At 47.2% G+C, this 19,900-nt stretch overlaps 1 protein-coding gene across 6 annotated transcripts in view; it reads left to right on the forward strand.

Moving 5' to 3' along the window:
- The window catches only part of LOC144506971 (regulator of G-protein signaling 6), a 111,435-nt gene that overhangs the window by 65,245 nt on the left and 26,290 nt on the right, over positions 1 to 19,900 (forward strand). For all 6 annotated transcript variants that reach the window (XM_078233446.1, XM_078233444.1, XM_078233447.1 and 3 more), the window contains exons 2-6: positions 4,457 to 4,507; positions 7,591 to 7,697; positions 13,667 to 13,718; positions 15,861 to 15,925; positions 16,097 to 16,173. In XM_078233446.1, the coding sequence (XP_078089572.1) occupies positions 4,457 to 4,507; positions 7,591 to 7,697; positions 13,667 to 13,718; positions 15,861 to 15,925; positions 16,097 to 16,173 (352 nt within the window). The remainder of the gene's footprint in view (positions 1 to 4,456; positions 4,508 to 7,590; positions 7,698 to 13,666; positions 13,719 to 15,860; positions 15,926 to 16,096; positions 16,174 to 19,900) is intronic.

Here is a 19,900-nt window from a genome sequence, read left to right on the forward strand (position 1 = left end):
GGGAGTGAGGAGGGGGCTTGTTAATGGGTATTGTGCCCAATGGAGAGACCCAACCTCAGAAAGGGGGAGAATAATGAGGATAGGTGGGCTCTGCAAGTGGTGAGATACTGAGCACAAGTACCCTGCAGGCAGGGTAAGGGACAATGATTGCATGGGTCCCAGCACACTGGAGGGTGACATGGCCCATGAGTCCTGTCGCTAGGTACCAGAGTGTGGTGACTAGGGGATTTTTACAGCAACTTCATCGCGGTGTTAATGTAAGCCTACTTGTGACACTAATAAATAAAATTAAAAACTGAAACTTAGAGGAGTTGTGAAATAACTCCTTGGAGGCCGGTATCCCTTCACTAGATTCCCTTTATTTACAAACGTATCTCCATTCCCAAGAGTGCGACAGGTACAAAGTCAGAATGCAGAGTGTCAGTAGCCCGACGCTCCTCTATATAATACACAGGTGAGACTCCCTGACTGGGCAGACAATCATTACCTCAATCAGGGAGCTCGTACTCCAAGACGTCCGTCTCATGGGCCTTATTTGAGGTCATTACAAGTTGGAAGCTCGAACCGGCCAAATAGGTAAACATCGTGGCATGAGATTGGCTTTCTTGGGAAGAGCCACCACAAGTTGATCTTTTCCACAGAGATTCTCACTGGTGAAGCTGCTTGGGGCATTTGTAGGAAGAAGCAGGCTTGTTCAGCAGATGCTTATGTTTTGCCAATACTAACGCGACAGTCGAGGGCACTGCATCGGTTGATAGTAAGCGCATTCTTTCAGGGATCTTTGATGGTCGTCCTCTAAGTGGGGATTCCAGAGCTCAGTGCCTAGCTTGCTATCGATCAGATTCAACAGGATAAAGACTCTGAAGGCGGCTGGCTGGTGAGTTAGAATCATAGAATCCTACAGTGCAGAAGGAGGCCATTCGGCCCATCGAGTCTGCACCGACCACAATCTCACACAGGCCCTATCCCCATAACCCCATGCATTTACCTTAGCTAGTCCCCCTGACACTAAGGGTTAATTTAGCATGGCTGATCCACCAAACCCGCACATCTTTGGACTGTGGGAGGAAACCGGAGCACCCAAAGGAAACCCACACAGACACAGGGAGAATGTGCAGACTCCACACAGACAGTGAGCCGAGGCCGGGAATCGAACCAGGGTCCCTGGCGCTGTGAGGCAGTAGTGCTAACCACTGTGCCACCACGCCACCCGTAAATCCAGTTCCGATGTTCTAATTTAGAAGGCAACCAACAACAAAGTCACTGACTTTGCAGTTATAAACTCACTCGTGAAAGGAATCTTGTGAGAAGGTGTATTTTGTTATCAATGTGTGTGCATTAGCAGTAGATAGTCTGTCTGAGAGGATTCAGCAGTGAGTGTCGAGGCGGTGACCACATCAAGCAGCTTTGGAAAAAATTGCAAACACCAATCTGAATTCGGCTGGCATTTATCGCCCTTCACACGTTGCGGGAATGTTTTCTCTTTTAAGTGGGGTCTATTTTTGATGTTGGGCATCAATGGTGACTGCCGCTTGAAGGTGTTGGCACCACGGAACTGTGAATAAAATGGTGGCACCAAATTCTGCAGCAAACTATCAAAAATACAATATATGCAGAACGTGCTATGGATTTATTATCTTTCCTGGGGTCTGCGCATGGTTGGGAGAGACTAGGATCCGAGGGCACAACCTCAGAGTGAAGGGACGCTCCTTTAAAACTGGGCTGAGGAGGAATTTCTTCAGCCAGAGGGTGGTGAATCTTTGGAACTCATTACCACAGAGGGCTGAGGAGGTCAGGTCTTTGAGTGTCTTTAAGACAGAGATAGATAGGTTCCTGATTAATAAGGGAATCAAGGGTTCAGGGGAGAAGGCAGGATAATGGGAATGAGAATCATATCAGCCATGATTGAATGGCGGAGCAGACTCGTTGGGCCAAATGGCCTAATTCTGCTCCTATATCTTATAGTCTTATAGCATCCATTGGGCATCATGAAAATAGAAGGAAGCCCCTCTGCAGGATGGCCTATGGGGACTTCTGCAGCACTCAGAAATGAGGGCAGGCCTTGAGGCCTACTTGGAGCACTGGCCCTCCAGGTGCCTAACTGGTTCTCTGCCGCCTGCCGGAATCCAGTCTGTCTCTGCTAATTGGCTTTTAACATCTCACCATGTCGCTGACTGGCGGGTAGCCACGCTGCCACCATACAAATGGTGCTGGGACAGAATGGAAATCAGGGAACTGGCAAGTTAGCCGGCAGGGCTATTTTTAGTTCTCACTCACCTCCTATAAATATTATTGGTTATAAATCAAGCCCTAATATCATAGAATAATCCATTCAGCCCATCGACTCTGCACCAACTGTTGGACAGAACATCCCACTCTATCCCCGTAACCCCATGCATTTGCCCCACTAATCCCCTTAACCCATATATCTTGCAGCACTAAGGGGCAATTTAGCACGGCCAATCCACCTAACCTGCAGATCTTTGGACTGTGGGAGGAAAGTGGAGCACCTGGAGGAAACCCACTCAGCAATGGGGAGAACGTGCAAACTCCTCACAGGCAGTGACCCAAGCCGGGAATCGAACCCAGGTCCCTGGTGCTGTGAGGAAGCAGTGCTAACCACTGTGCCACCACAGTGACAGATTAAGAGAAGTTTCAAAAAAGTAGACAATGAATGGTGCAAGGACCAGGGGACATAGATGTAAGGTTTTGAGCAAGGCATGTGGGGGAATATGAGTAAAAACATTTTTATTTAGTGCGTGATAATGACCTGGAGCCTGCTGCTGATGAATATGCTGGAAGTGGTGCATCTTCATGATTGGAAGAGAAATTGGGATGGGCATCCGAGTGAGATAAACTCGCAGGGTTACAGGGATAGAGCAAGAGAATAGTTTCCATAAAATTTGATATAACTCTTGGGGCTAATGGAATCAAGGGATATGGGAGGAAGGGGGAATCAGGATGTTGAACTTGATGATCAGCCATGATCAAAATGGCGGAGCAGGCTAGAAAGGGCCGAATGGCCTACTCCTGCTTCTAGTTTCTATGTGTCTATGGGACTGACTGGGTTGTCCTATAGCGAGCCAGCATAGAGTTGATGGGCTGCATGGTCTCTTTCTGTGCCTTTATGATTCTAAAAGGTATTTTAAGTGTGGCATATTGAACACACTGGCAAAACACCTCCCCCAAACTGTCATTTGGGTGGGATTTTCTGCTACCCTGTGGTGCGTTCTGTGGCAGCAGTGGCGACCCCCAATGGCCGACAATGGGATTGTCCAGGCCCACCGCTGCCAATGGGTTTTCTTGTTGTTCGTACCCCCAACTGTGGATCCTGCGGCAGGAGGTCGCCATCAGCGGGACTGGAATATCTCGCTGGTGGGAATGGCTGGAAAATTTCGGCTGATTTGCATTTCAAAGAACAAAGAACAAAGAAAAATACAGCGCGGGAACGAGCCCTTCGGCCCTCCAAGCCTACTAACCTGACCATACTGCCCGACTTCACTAAAACCCCCTATCCTTCCAGGGACCATATCCCTCTATTTCCATCCTATTCATGTGTTTGTCAAGACGCCCCTTACAAGTCACTACCGTATCCACTTCCACTACCTCCCCCGGCAACGAGTTCCAGGCACCCACTACTCTCTGTGTAAAAAATCTGCCTCGTACATCTCCTTATCTCCTTTAAACCTTGCCCCTCGCACCTTAAACCTATGCCCCTAGTAATTGAAGCATTCCTGATTCATATTTCTAGAAAAATGTTTTTTTTTAAATCTTGTGAAACATCTAATGTTTCCTATCTTATTTCCTTCACAGCTCAACGTTAAGCCATGGACATTGATTTAAAACAAGTTTCTAAACAAGTTTTTGGTGAGCGGTACGGTGGCACAGTGGTTAGCACTACTGCCTCATCGCGCCAGGGACACAGGTTCGATTCCCGGCTCGGGTCTGTGCGGAGTCTGCACATTCTCCCCGTATCTGTGTGAGTTTCCTCAGGGTGCTCCGATTTCCTCCCACAGTCCGAAGGATGTGCTGGTTAGGTGCATTGGCTGTGCTAAATTCTCCCTCAGTGTACCCGAACAAGAGTGTGGCGACTGGGGGATTTTCACAGTAACTTCATTGCAGTGTTAATGTAAGCCTACTTGTGACACGAATAAATAAACTTTAAAACAGCAATGGTGGATGTGTTTGTACTATCGAAACTGTTCTCTCCCTGTAACCCTGCGAGGTTACCATGCAGCGAGCATGGGTTTAAGCAGGCAGACGTGTTTGGCTTTGATTTAAATTATGTCGATGTTACTTTCTAACTCAGAACTTGGCCTTAGACTCAGACTGAGTGTAAGAATAATTTTCATCAACGCTCCCAGATCATTCACTGTGATAGACTTGTTAAAAATAACCGTTCGGCTGCCTTGGGTTCTGGCCTCAATCATTTGTTTTCATTACATTTCCCTTGCAGGTGCTGACATTGTGCAGTGGCTAATGAAAAGCCTGAATATTGAAGATCAAGGTAAAGGAAGTGTGTGACGGTTATGGATTTAATTATGGGAAGGCAGAATTCTGCACTAACAACCTACTTTCCACAGGCCATCTTGCAAACACTTTTACCAAGCAACTCAATGCTGCGACAAGGGGGGTGGCACGGTGGTTAGCACTGCTGCCTCACAGCGCCAGGGACCCGGGTTCCATTCCAGCCTGGGGTCACTGTCTGTGCAGAGTCTGCATGTTCTCCCCGTGTCTCCTCCAGGTGCTCTGGTTTCCTCCCACACTCCAAAGATGTGCGAGTTCGGTGGATTGGCCGTGATAAATTGTCCATTTGTGTCAAGGGGGATTAGCAAAGTAAATTTATGGGGATACAGGGAGTGGGCCTGGGAGGATTGTTGTTGGTGCAGGCACAATTGGCCGAATAGCTTCCTTCTGCACAGTAAAAATTCTATGATTCTAAGATTAAACAAATTCAAAAGCTGAGCTCAGACTTGGTGAATAGGAATAATTCATTCATTCACGGGATGTGGGCATCGCTGACACTTATTGCCCATCCCTCATTGCCCTGGTGAAGGTGGTGCTGAACCACCATCTTGAACCGCTGCAGCCCCTGAGGTGTAGGTACACCACAGTGCTGTTAGGGAGGGAGTTCCATATTTTGACCCAGTGACAGTGAAGGAACAGCCGATATATTTCCAAGTCGGGAAGGTGAGTGACTTGAAGGGGAACTGGCAGGTAATGGTGTTCCCAGGTATCTGCTGTCTTTGTCCTTCTAGATGGTAGTGGTTGTTGTTATGTATGGTGGGGGGGCGGGGGGGGGGGGAACGCTCCTTTAAGGGAATGAGTCATGTAACTCTGGCTGTCTGGCAATCTGCTGGGGACTGCCCTGGGAGGGCAGTAGGAGTTGGAGTGTGGAGCGAGTGAGACCTGCAAATAAAAACCAGTGTTCCTCGACATCTGTCTGTGGAGTCAGTTCTTGGGGATACCCCCAGTAGCAGCACACACACGGGGGTTTGGAAGGTGCTGTCTAAGGAGGCTTGGTGAGTGTGGTGAACCATCGTTGGTTACCACTGGGGGTTGTTCTTATGTTACTGTTGGGTTAGGGTGTTGTCACTGTGGGGGTTGTACAATGTTGTTGGGTTAGGGTGTTTACCTGTTGTAAATGTTATTATGGCACATCCCGGTGGGGCCCCGCCTCCGGAGGAGAGGTATAAGACCCTCTGCTCCGGCAGGACCCCTTCAGTCTGAACTGGTGTATTCGTGTTAGTTAGTTCCATTGTTTGACAATAAAAGCCTTCAATACTGAAGCCTTGTTCCACGTGCTTGATTGTCGCGCATCAGTGAGTTACTGCAGTGGGTTTTGCAGTTTAATAAATGTTCCTACCTCATTTCCTGTCTCCAACCTCCCACTGCCTATGTTGTCCCTTTTGACCTGGTACTGCAGAAAGAATTCTCCGGTCTTATACTGCCACTCTCAGGAGAATTTGGCATTCAGCCAAAACTCCAATCACTGCAGCGGGACTGGAGAATCTCAGCCATGAGAAAGATCGGAGAATCCGACCCCAATTTCTACAGTCGAAAGGAAATTTCTTTTTTTCCCTGTCAGTGCACCGGCCCTACTCCGACTCACCTTTGCATCTCCATTAGAGTGAATCAAGCCACACATGGTATTCTATTTGAACTCATTCTGGCCTAAGACCTCATAATCCTTTAGCTGCCTTTGTTATTAATTTCCACTCGGCTCACCCATGTCACATAATAGTCACTTTTCCCTTTATCTCTTTCGCTCTGCTCAACCTTAGCAGCTCACTGCCTTGGTTCAGTAACCAAGACTGATCCATCATGGTCAGTCTTCAGAGGGAGAGGAAATTAACTGAAAAACGACAACAGAATTTACTCTTGCTCCCAGCAAGAATTGTTCTGATAACTCTGTATCTCCATGTCCATCTGGTGTATTTTACTCATTGTACTGATGAAAGCTGTTGGGCCACGTAGCGTACATTGTTGAATGGAACAGTGAGGAGCTGATGGCCTAATTTGATTTGATTTATTATTGTCACATGTATTAACATACAGTGAAAAGTATTGTTTCTTGCACGCTATACAGACAAAGCATGCCGTTCATAGAGAAGGAAAGGAGAGACTGCAGAATGTAGTGTTACAGTCATAGCAAGGGTGTAGAGAAAGATCAACTTAATGCGAGGTAGGTCCATTCAAAAGTCTGATGGTACTATCTGTTAGACTATTAATCCAGAAACTCAGCTAATGTTCTGGGGATCTGGGTTCGAATCCCGCCACGGCAGATGGTGGAATATGAATTCAATAAAAAATATCTAGAATTAAGCACGGTGGCACAGTGGTTGGCACTGCTGCCTCACAGCGTCAGGGATCCGGGTTTGATTCCCGGCTTGGGTCACTGTCTGTGCGGAGTCTGTACATTCTCCCCATGTCTGCGTGGGTTTGCTCCGGGTACTCCGGTTTCCTCCCACATACCAAAAGACGTGCTAGTTAGGTGCCTTGGCCATGCTAAATTCTCCCTCAGTGTACCTCAACAGGGTGTGGTGACAGTAACTTCATTGCAGTGACAATGTAAGCCTACTTGTGGCACTAATAAATAAACTTAAACTTAATAATAACCGTGAAACCATTGCTGATTGCAGGAAAAACCCATTTGGTTCACTAATGTCCTTTAGGGAAGGAAATCTGCTGTCCTTGCCTGGTCTGGCCTACATGTGACTCCAGAGCCACAGCAATGTGGTTGACTTTCAACTGCCCTCGGGCAACTAAGGATGGGCAATAAATGATAGGGATATGGGGGTAGGGCCTGCGTGGGATTGTGGTCGGTGCAGACTCGATGGGCCAAATGGCCTCTTTCTGCACTGTAGGGTTTCTTTGATTCTATGAAGAACATTAGTGAACCAATTGACAAAATTGCTGGCCAGCCAGCAATGCCCATGTCCCACAAATTAATACAAAAAGAAAATGATGAGGTACTTTCAAACCAAATAAATAGGTATGGGAGATGGGGATCACTTGGGGAAAACTTTAAATAGAATTGGTAACAGAAAAATAACTCCATTTATAATGTTTTTCTCCCCCTATTCATAGGTGAAGCGATACACTTGGGGAGCCTCATTGCCGCGCAAGGATACCTGTTTCCTATCTCAGATCATGTGCTGATGTTAAAGGATGATGGGACATTTTACAGGTTTCAGGTGAGTCAACAATGTCTGTTTTGCCAGAACTAGAAAACCTTTACACAAGATACTTTAAACTTAAGAAGGTCACCTGCCAGTGTTTAGCACCATTCCGGCGTTCCTCCGAAGTGACTATAGTGAATCCGCCAGGAAAATAGGGCAGGGTTCAGATAGCTGGGGAATTCCATTTGACCCATCTGTCAAAGAATCAGTGTCAAGAGTTTCCGCATCAGACCTTGAGAGGGACGAGATGATGGAATTGGGTATCACGGAAGGATCAGGGGGTCCGAATGTTCAAGTCTTGCTTCTGTCTTTAGGAGATGCATGGGGAGCCTATTGTACACTGTTTCTTTCTGCATGGCAACACCTCGACCAATCAGAACTGACTTGTCAACCAATCACAACCCTTTTCTCCTGCAGTATAAATAGGTGTGATCTTTCGAAATTTGGCATTTTTGGATTTGTCCTGATGAGTGCAAGGTGAAAAACTTCAGCAACATGTCTCTTTTTTCAGCAATGTTCAAGATTGGAGTAAGGTTGATGATAGTGAGGTGCGATCTGGGAGTAAATTGTAGAGGCAATGCTGAGGTTGGGCTGTTTGCAGTGATAGAAGGGGTTAATTTATTGGGTAACACTGCTTCTCCTTCTGGCCCACAAGGAGTGCTATAAAGACACCTTAGGAGATCAAGCAAACCCATGCAATGGCAATTTAAATGGCCCCAGCTCACCAAACAGAACTTTTTATATTGTTTCATACCTTACCTTGTTCACATTCCTTTTAGAATCTCCACAGTACGGAAGGAGACTATTCAGCCCATCAAGTCTGCACTGACTCTCCAATAGAGCATCTTACCCAGACCCGATCCCAGTAACTATATGTAATTACCCTGCTAATCCCCCTAACCCACACATCCTGGGACACAAAGCGTCAATTTAGCATGGTCAATCCACCTAACCCGCAAATCTTTGGACTGCGGGAGGAAACATAGGAGCACCCGGAGGAAACTCACGCAGACATGGGGGGAATGTGCAGACTCCACATAGACAGTCACCTGAGGCCGGAATTGAACCCGTGTCCCTGGCATTGTGAGGCAGCAATGCTAACCACTGTGCCACTATGCCACCCCCATGAGCTATGATGGGAGGTTGATAGCTGCTAATTGTAGAAGATTGATAACTTGTTAGGTCCAATCAAGGACTTTTTAGACTGCTGGAAATGTTGAAATTTAGCATACTTTCACCCCCATTCTAGACTGCATCGTACATGCAGGACTTGGTGGATGATGAGTCTGGGCAAGGGTGTGTAGATAGTTTGAGTCATGTTAAGATCAAAAAGGAGGTGGTATTGGGGTTCTTGAGAAACATTAAGGTAGGCAAGTCCCCAGGGCCTGATGGGATTTACCCCGGAATATTGAGAGAGGCAAGGGAGGAAATTGCGGGGACCTTGAGAGAAATCTTTGTATCCTCACTGGCTACAAGGGAGGTACAGTAAGTAGTCTCACAACACCAGTCCAAGGTTTAACCTAATGTTGTGAGACTACTTACGATACCTACCCCAGTCCAACGCCGGCAACTCCACATACAGGGGAGGTCCCAGAAGATTGGAGAATAGCCAATGTTGTTCCTTTGTTTAAGAAGGATAGCAAGAATATTCCAGGTAATTACAGGCCGGTGAGCCTTACATCAGTCGTAGGGAAATTATTGGAGATGATTCTTCGAGACAGGATTTACTCCCATTTGGAAATAAATGGACGTATTAACGAGAGGCAACATGGTTTTGTGAAGGGGAGGTTGTGTCTCATTAACTTGATCGAGTTTTTCGAGGAAGTGACGAACATGATTGATGAGTCTAGGGCAATAGATGTTGTCTACATGGACTTCAGTAAGACCTTTGACAAGGTCCCTCATGGCAGACTGGTGCAGAAGGTGAAGTCGCATGGGATCAGAGGTGGATTGGCAAGGTGGATACAGAACTGGCTCGGTCATAGAAGACAGAAGGTAGCGGTGGAAGGGTGAGTTTCTGAATGGAGGGCTGTGACAAATGGCGTTCCTCAGTGCTGGGACCTTTGCTGTTTGTAATATGTATAAATGATTTGGAGGAAAATACAACTGGTCTGATTAGTAAGTTTGCGGACGACACAAAGGTTGGTGGATTTGCGGATAGCGATGAGGATCATCAGAGGATACAGCAGGATATAGATCGGTTGGAGACTTGTGCGGAGAGATGGCAGATGGAGTTTAATCCGGATAAATAAGAGGTAATGCATTTTAGAAGGTCTAATACAGATAGGAAATATACATTGAATGGCAGAACCCTTAAGAGTATTGATAGGCAGAGGGATCTGGGTGTACAGGTACACAGGTCACTGAAAGTGGCAATGCAGGTGGAGAAGGTGGTCAAGAAGGCATACGGCATGCTTGCCTTCATCGGCTGGGGCATTGAGTTTAAAAATTGGCAAGTCATGTTGCAGCTTTATAGAACCTTAGTTAGGCCGCACTTGGAATATATTGTTCAATTCTGGACGCCACACTCCCAGAAGGATGTGGAGACTTTGGGGAGGATACAGAAAAGATTTACCAGGAAGTTGCCTGGTATGGAGGGCATTAGCTGTGAGGAGAGGTTGGAGAAACTTGGTTTGTTCTCACTGGAACGACGGAGGTTGAGGGGTGACCAGATAGAAGTCTACAAGATTATGAGGGGCATGGACAGAGTGGATAGTCAGAAGCTTTTCCCCAGGGTGGAAGAGTCAATTACTGGGGGGCACAGGTTTAAGATGTGAGGGGCAAGGTTTAAAGGAGATCTACGAGGCAGTTCTTTTGCACAGAAGGTGGGGGATGCCTGGGGAGGTGGTGGAAGCAGATACGATAGTGACTTTTAAGGAGCGTCTTGACAAATACATGAATAGGATGGGAATGGAGGGATATGGTCCCAGAAAGGGTAGAGGGTTTGAGTTCAGTCGGACAGCATGGTCGGTGCAGGCTTGGATGGCTGATGGGCCTGTGCTGTAATTTTATTTGTTGTTTGCTCTATGCAGTAGGGTACAGGCAGCAGAGATTTTATGAAGAGTGTAAAATTGGAGATTGGCAAGGAAAGGATAGGAATAGTCGAGTCTCGAGGTAACAGGTCATGGATCAGGGCTCTCAGCATCAGCAGGGTGGAGACAGTTACATAGTCAGAGGTTGGAAGCTCAGTTCAGAGTCAAACTAGACTTCAGGGTTGTGAACTATCTGATTCAGACTCAATATGGGGGCGGCACAGGGGCACAGTGGTTAGCACTGCTGCTTCACAGCTCCAGGGACCTGGGTTCGATTCCCGGCTTGGGTCACTGTCTGTGTGGAGTTTGCACCTTCTCCCCGTGTATGCGTGGGTTTCCTCTGGGTGCTCCAGTTTCCTCCCACACTCCAAAGATGTGCAGGTTAGGTGGATTGGTCATGCTAAATTCACCCTCAATGTCAGAGGGATTAGTAGGGTAAATATGTGGGGTTACGGGGATAGGGCTTGGGTGGGATTGTGGTTGGTGCAGGCTCGATGGGCCGAATGGCCTTCTTCTGCACTGTAGGGATTCTATGATTCAAGGAGAGGACGGCCGATGGTTAATATTGGGTTATCCCAAATCTTCAAAGGAAAACTTTACTGCCCTCGACTTTATTGTGCAATTTGATATAATGTAAGGAAAGATTTTCTGATTATTCATTAATGGGACATGAATGTCGCTGGCTGGCCAGCATTTATTGCCCATCCCCAATTGGTCTTGGACGGCAGTTAAGAGTCAACCACATTGCTGTAGCTCTGGAGTCACATGTAGGCCAGACCGGGTAAGGACGTCAGATTTCCATCCCTAAAGGACATTAGTGAACCAGATGGGTTTTCCCGACAATCGACAATGGTTTCATGGTCATCAGTAGATTCTAAATTCCAGATTTTTAAAATTGAATTCAAATTCTACAATCTGCTGTGGCGGGATTCGAACCCGGGTCCCCAGAACATTAGCTGAGTTTCTGGATTAATAGCCTGGCGATAATACCAAGAGGCCATCACCTCCCCTCAAATTTGATTTGAAAACCAAAGAATAATGTTCCAGATATTTTGTGATGATTTTAAATCAAATAAATGTTTATCAAACAATAAAATTAGCACCAATAAAATCAACTAGAAGTGCACTTAAAACAGTGGTTATACTTAGTGGAGTATCCCTCCCTAACTTTGCACAGCTCCAAACACCTTTATTTCATTACCTCCAGAGCTACTTTTCCCCAAACTTCCTTATAGGTTTCTAAAAACTATAAACAAAATCCAGCAACAGTTACTACACAAGGCAGTTATATATTTTCCGTATCTCTTTTATATCTTCAGTTCTGATGATGGGTTATCTGGACTTGAAACGTTGGCTCTATTCTCTCTCCACAGACACTGTGAGACCTGCTGAGATTTTCCAGCATTTTCTGTTTTGTTTCAAAATCCAGAATCTGCAGTATTTTGCTTTGATTTTTGCTTATATCTTTGTGGAGCTGCTTCTGATGTAGGGGGAAAAATACTGGTTGTTCAAGGCAGGCTTTCTTCACAGGCATGGCTTTCTGGGAGTACAAACAGCTATTCCTGCTGTGCGGGGGCTGAGGTCTCGAAACAGCTACACTTGTTTAGGTTGAATTGTTTCTGGGATACAGTTTTACCCCTTTTGATCTTCATGTATCTGAATTAACTTCTTCAGAAGTCGAACTGAATTAACTTCATTTCATGATTTTATCTCTTAGAATGTAAATGCTAGTTCACACCCTCTCTCCTCCTATGTATTACTGACACCTTATTCAAACTCTTTATGTTGTATTCCCCATTGTTACCAACTTGCTCTATAATCAGTAAAGGAATCAAGGGTTCTCGGGATAAGACAAAATATTGGAATCGAGGATTATCATATCGGGTCAGTCATGATCTCATTGAATGGTGGCGGAGCAGACGCAATGGGCAGGATTTTCCTGCGGCACTTGGGTGGCACGGTAGCACAGTGGTTAGCACTGCTGCTTCACAGCTCCAGGGTCCAGGGTTCGATTCCCGGCTCGGGTCACTGTCTGTGTGGAGTTTGCACATTCTCCTCGTGTCTGCGTGGGTTTCCTCCGGGTGCTCCGGTTTCCTCCCACAGTCCAAAGATGTGCGGGTTAGGTTGATTGGCCAGGTTAAAAATTGTCCCTGAGATGCGTAGTTAGAGGGATTAGCGGGTAAATATGTGGGGGTAGGGCCTGGGTGGGATTGTGGTCGGTGCAGACTCGATGGGCCAAATAGCCTCCTTCTGCACTGTAGGGTTTCTATGATTTCTATGATTCTATGATTTCACTTGCCCCAAGACCAGAAAATCTTGCCTGAGGTCAACAGACCTTTGCATGGTCCGCCCCCTGCCCGCTACGATTCCCATGGCGGGCAGGATGGGAAAATGCCGCTCGATGGGTAGAATGGCTGATTTCTGTTCCCCATCCTTATGGTCTTATTCCGTACTCTTGACTCCGAGTGATACCAGAACAATGTAAATAGTCACGAGGCAAGAATAATCTGAAAAGGAAAGTGTTTCTTGAATATTCTGTAGACTTTGCTCCCTCAGTTAATAAGCATGCTCTCTGCAGTCAGATAGAATCACAGAGTAGAATCATAGAGTCCCTACAGTACAGAGGGAGGCCATTTGGCCCATTGAGCCGACACTGACCACAATTCCACCCTATCCCCGTACCCAAAACATTTACCCTGCTCATCCCCCCAAAACGTGGGTCAATTTATCATGGCCAATCAATCTAACCCACACACCTTTAGACTGTGGGAGGAAACCCACGCAGACACGGGGAGAATGTGCAAACTCCACACAGACAGTCACCCAAGCCGGGAATTGAACCTGAGTCCCTGGCGCTGTGAGGCAGCAGTGCTAACCACCGGGCCACCATGCAGCCTGAATGCCTGGACTGTTATCAGATTTAGTGAAGTAACAAATAAATCTTTATTACAGGCTCCATACTTTTGGCCATCGAACTGCTGGGAGCCAGAAAACACAGACTATGGTAAGTGAATCTCTCATTTCATTTGCCACAGTGCTGACAAAATACGTAACACAACAGTGTATTAACTCCTTGCATATTGTTTATTCAGGCACAAGCAGAGTGGATATAGGGCCGCAAGCTTCCTACTGACTCTATTATATTCCATTCATCTTGTCACGACCTTTACGATGCCCTTGAGGTTGGCCTCTTGGAGTATGAGCCCCCTGATTGAGGTAATGATTGCCTGCCCAATCAGGGAGTCTCACCCACGTATATAATGAGGAGTGTCAGGGCTACTAAGTTTATTTATTAGCGTCAGAAGTAGGCTTACATGAACACTGCAATGAAGTAACTGTGAAAATCCCCTAGTCACCACACTCTGGCACTTGTTTGGGTACACTGAGGGAGAATTTCGCATGGCCAATGCATGTAACCAACACTTTTGGATTGTGGGAGGAAACTGGAGCACTCGGAGGAAACCCACATAGACACGGGGAGAATGTGCAGACTCCACACTAACAGCGACCCAAGCTGCGAACCAGACCCAGGTCCCGGGCACTGTGAGGCAATAGTACTACTAGCACGCCGGATTCTGACTTTGTACCCAAAGCACCCTTAGGAGTGGAGATAAGTTTGTAAAGTAAAAGGAATCTGGTGAAGGGACGCTGGCCTCCTTTATCCCCGACAGTGCAGTCACATCCTTCTTATAATGTGGTGACCAGAACTGCACACAGTACTTCAGCTGTGGCCTCACCAAAGTTCTTTACAACTCCAAGCTGCCTTCTGTGCTTACGTAATCTATACCTCGATTGATAAAGGCAAGTGTCCCATATGCCTTTTTCACCACCCTGCTAACGTGCCCTTCCATTTTCAGAGATCTGTGGACCAACACGCCAATTTCCCTTTGTTCCACAGAAATTCCTAGTGTCCTACCATTCATTGAGTACGTCCTTGTCAAATCACTCCTTCCAAAGTGTATCACCTCACACGTTTGCAGGGGTAAATTCCATCTGCCACTTATCTGCCCATTTGACCAATCCCTCTATATCGTCTTGTAGCCCAAGACACTCAGCCTCACTGTTAACCACCCGGCTATCTTGGTTCGAGTGGATGGGAAGGAACAGGAACATGCATCTTTTTTTCATTCATAGAATCCATACAGTACAGAAGGAGGCCATTTGACCCATTCATGGGATGTTGGCATCACTGATAAGGCCAGCCTTTGTTGCCCATCCCCATTTGCCCTTGAATAAGTGGACTCGCCTGACCATTTGAGAGGGTATTTAAACGTCAACCACATTGTTATGGTTCTGGAGTCACATGTAGGCCAGAGCAGGTAAGGACGGCAGATTTCCTTCCCTAAAGGACATTTTTGAACCAGATGGCTTTTTCCGACAATCGACAATGGCTTGTAAGTAAAGTTTATTTATTAGTCGCACGTAGGCTTACATTAATACCGCAATGAAGTTACTGTGAAAATCCCCTAGTCGCCACACTCTGGCGCCTGTTCGGATACACTGAGGTAGAATTTAGCACGGCCAATGCATCTAACCAGCACGTCTTTCGGACTGTGGGAGGAAAATAGAGCACCCGGAGAAAACCCATGCAAACATGGAGAGAACGTGCAGACAGACAGTGACCCAAGCCGGGAATCGAACCTGGGTCCCAGGAGCCGTGAGACAGCAGTGCTAACCACTGTGCCACCGTGCTGCCCCTTTCACGGTTAGTCCAAATTGAATTCAAATTTCACCATCTGCCGTGGTGGGATTTGTACCCGGGTCCCTTGGGTCTCTGGATTACTCACCCTTTGACCGGGTTTGATTCCAGTCTGTGCAGAGTCAGCACGTTCTTCCTGTGTCTGCGTGGGTTTCCTCCGGGTGCTGCGGTTTCCTCCAACAGTCCGAAAGACGTGCTGGTTAGGTGCATTGGCCATGGTAAATTCTCCCTCAGTGTACCCGAACAGGCGCGGGAGTGTGGCAACTCAGGGATTTTCACAGTAATTTTATTGCAGTGTTAATGTACCACGACACCACCGCCTCCCCACATACTGATCTTGTCATCAGTATTGCTAAAGTGAAAAGCCCATTCATTAAAACGCTGCTTGGAAAGGGAGAGTATTTGAACAGTGGAGTTAATTACTTGATCTTTTTCTCACTATCACAGCCATCTACCTGTGCAAGCGGACAATGCAGAATAAAGCCAGATTGGAACTTGCGGATTATGAAGCCGTAGGTATACTAATTTTCTAATCAATGGCATACCATTGTAATACCGCACTTGTCATTTTGAAAGATGCAGCATGGATTCGAGTCAGTGCTTGCACGAACGTAGATCAATGATTTTAGAAAGGAAAGCAGAAACCTGTTTTCTGTTTTAACACAAAGCTATTCCTTCTGCAGGAAAATTTGGCCAGGTTGCAAAGAGCATTTGCACGAAAATGGGAGTTCATCTTTTTGCAAGCGGAAGCCCAAGTAAAGTACGTAACCGATAACCTTACCACTGTATAAAATGAGAAACCATCAGGAAAGAGCGGGACTTTGCTTTCTCTGTGTGTGTGTGGAGGTGACCTCACATAGCGTTGCTCACAGCTGATCAGGTTCTCGAGCAGGATTGTAATATTTCATCGCAGAATTCCTACAGTCCAGAAGGAGGCCATTCAGCCCATCGAGTCTGCACTGACTCTCCAACAGATCATCTCACCCAGCCCCGATTCCCATGTATTTACCCCACTAACCTCCCCCTCCCAACCTACACATCTTGGGACACTAAGGACAGAATTCTATCGGCACATCCGCCCGAGTTCCGTACGATCTCGCCCAAGGCCAACGGAGAATGCCGTTCCCTGAGCCCCACCCGCTCCCGGAATCGGGACAGGTGTGCCGGTAAAATCCGGCTTAAGAGGCAATTTAACATGGCCAATCTCCCTAGCCTACACATCTTTGGAGTGTGGGAAGAAACCAGCGCATCCGGAGGAAACCCACGCAGACACGGGGAGAACGTGCAACTCCACACAGATAGGGGCGGTACGTGGGCACAGTGGTTAGCACTGCTGCCTCACAGCGCCAGGGGCACGGGTTCGATTCCAGCCTCGGGTCACCGCCTGTGTGGAGTTCGCACATTCTCCCCGTGTCTGCATGGGTTTCCTCCGGTTTTCTCCCACAGTCTTAAGATATGCAGGTTACGTGGACTGGCCATGTTAAATTGCCCCTTAGTGTCTGGGGGTCTATCAGGGTAAATACGTGGGGTTACGGGGATAAGGCTTGGGTGGGATTGTGGTTGGTGCAAGCTTGATGGGCCGAATGGCTTCCTTCTGCACTGTAGAAATTCTATGATTCTCGCCACTTGAGACGGAATTAAACCTGGGTCCCTGGTGCTGTGAGGCAGCAGTGCTAACCACTGTGCCACCAATATCCCAAGAATGTGAAGCTCCCCCTCCTGCACCTTCTCTCCAACCACACATTCATCCATTTTAACCTCCTGCTTCTATATTCACTTGTTACCTATCAAGGTGCCATCTGCGAGTGGCTGTGTTGTCAACAACCCTCCCCTGTTCTGGCAAAACACTAGAAGCGAATGGGTTGAAGTCAGGTTTGAAATTTTTACTAGAGTCACTGTACAAACCCACCCACGTGCAAACTCCACACAGCCTGGTAATCTGGCATTGTGAAGCAGCAGTGCTAACCACTGTCACACCGTGCTTAATTGGATTCAATTCGAATCGGTTTTTGGAGTAAGTAAGCAGATGGATTAAGGGCCTGTTTCGTCTCCTCTGCGCATTGCCTACGCAACTCTGAGAAAATAATTTTGTTTTAAGCCCCTAGATTGGCAGGTTTTTAATTTCTTTCCTGTTTATACATCTAAACAAAGTAATTGAGATATCCGTTTTTTTCAGGATTGTGCAGTTGTAATTTATTGGTGAATTATGCAAAGCGATATTTGGAAAATGATGGGCATTTTCAAAACTTTATTGGAAAAAGTCATTTTGAAGCTGTGGGTAAATATTTTTAGCACCGACCTCGATCTGAGCTTCTACCAGCCGCTAAACGAGATGAACACTTCCTTAAAGAACGAAGAAAATTATAGCTCAGGAACAGGCCCTTCAGTTCTCCAAGCCTGCACCGACCATGCTGCCTGACTGAACTAAAACCCCCTACCCTTCTGGGAACCGTATCCCTCGATTCCCATCCTATTCATGTATTTGTCCAGATGCCCCTTAAAAATTACTATCCTATCTGCTTCCACGACCTCCCCCGGCAGCGAGTTCCAGACACCCACCACCCTCTGAGTAAAAAACTTGCTTAAATATTTAAGATACTTAACTTAAATATTAAGATAAGCATAAATTATGTTTTATTATCTTGTCTGCTGTTTGTGACAAGTACAGTACGTACTTATAATGTACACATCCCCACTGCATTTGGAAGGGAGGTATCTCCTGTGAGATTTGATATATAGAGACTGCAATTTATTCCTGATGGTAACTTGATAAATATATATATAGATTATTTTCTTCTGGGTTTTCCATGTCTCATCTTGAACTATTTAGATGGATGGAAGGTTACCAGGAAGGGCCTTAGTGTGCCTTCTATCGCCCACGCCCAAGGGAGCTGTATTGTCCTAACTATGTTAGGGTTTGTGCGTTCTTCACATAAAGATAAGACCTGGGCCGGGATTCTCCCAAACAAATTCTAAGTGCGAATTCGTAGAAAAACTGGAGTGAATCCTGCTGCTTTTTTCAGCAGGATTTTCAAAATGAATCTCCCACACTGCAGGGTGCCCGAGCGAGATTCACGATGAAAATCCGGGGGTGGGGCCTATTCCTGCTGGCGAGACCGCCTGAGTGGGCCACTGCGCGTGTGCTGATCTGTCAGCATCAAGATCGGCGCATGCGCAGTAGCCCCGCACTGCCGGCCTCCCAATCGCTGGCCAGCTCCGCGACCCAGCAACATTGCCCCTCCGATCCCCCATCCCCCGATCGTTGGCCTTCTGGATGTCTACTGGCCAGCCCCAATGGCCCCCTAGCCTGCCTCAACACCTCTCCCACGCTCCCCCCGCAGCCCCGATCCCCCCTTCCACTGCCCCAATCCCCCAGCAGGCCAACCTTCATTCCGATGGCCAGACACAATCGTTGTCCACCCTCCCTCTGCCACTGATCCCAAGTGCGGAGTGGCAGCGGGACAGGCCCTTCTGCCCCAGTAGGCCCCACCCCCTTGGCACTGCCCAATGCCTGGTGGGCAGTGCCAAGGTGCCCCCTGGGCATTGCCATCTTTCCCCTTGGGCAATGCCAGGGGGCCAGGCTGACACTGCCAGGCTGGCAATGCCGAGGGGGTCACCTCCCTTACCCCCAACCTCCTTGGGGTGGGGGGGGGGGCTTCCATGGGCCCGCTAATCAGATTCAAACAGCAATTTAAATATTTTAATCAGCTCTGCGCCATTTTTGAGCGGCTGGAGACATGTGGCAGACGTGGCGCCCAGCGGAGAGCCCACTAAACGGCCTCTGCTGATATCTGCCAGCCCACTGTACTGCTAGAGCAGTGCAGCGGGCTGGGAGAATTGCCCCCGTGGTTTACACACGTGGATTCAAAGTAACAACAGCATATTTATTGAAGAGCACTGCGCTGCACCAAGTGCAAGCTGAAAGTAGAATAGTAGCCTGAAGCAACACCCGAATGACATCACCATCAAATCATGTGACTGGCTCTTAAAGCAACCTGCAGGTCTTTTAAATAAGAGTGGGAGGGATTCCTGATCAGCTGTGCTTGATGCGGAGGGGTGGTCCCTCGAGCTCGAAGACCCTGGTGACAGACTAGCAACCTGTTCCAGGAATAACTAACTATGGAAACAGGTGAAAGTCTGCCTTAGTGCATCGCTAGATGCTGGAAGATAATTGGAATTGGAATATTTAACCTGGTATTATAGAATGTGCAGAAGACCAGACAGCCTAATACAGTTGTGTTGTGCTGTGCCAGCTCTTTAACCAGGGCCATCCGCTGTAATTACATTTTCCCTTTGAGGGAAATATCCAGGCTTTCAATGTGTGTGGAATTCCCAAAATCATCTTTCCTGAAATCCCTCTAAACTCAACCTTTATGCTTTAGCTCCATATTGGGTTACACTTCCCTACAGAAGGGGTCTAAATAGAGGAACACTATTTGCTTTGCAGGAATCAATGAGTAATGCATTAATCTTCCTTGGAAACTACG

This window comes from Mustelus asterias, chromosome 18 (assembly GCF_964213995.1).
Source record: "Mustelus asterias chromosome 18, sMusAst1.hap1.1, whole genome shotgun sequence".
NCBI lineage: Eukaryota > Metazoa > Chordata > Chondrichthyes > Carcharhiniformes > Triakidae > Mustelus > Mustelus asterias.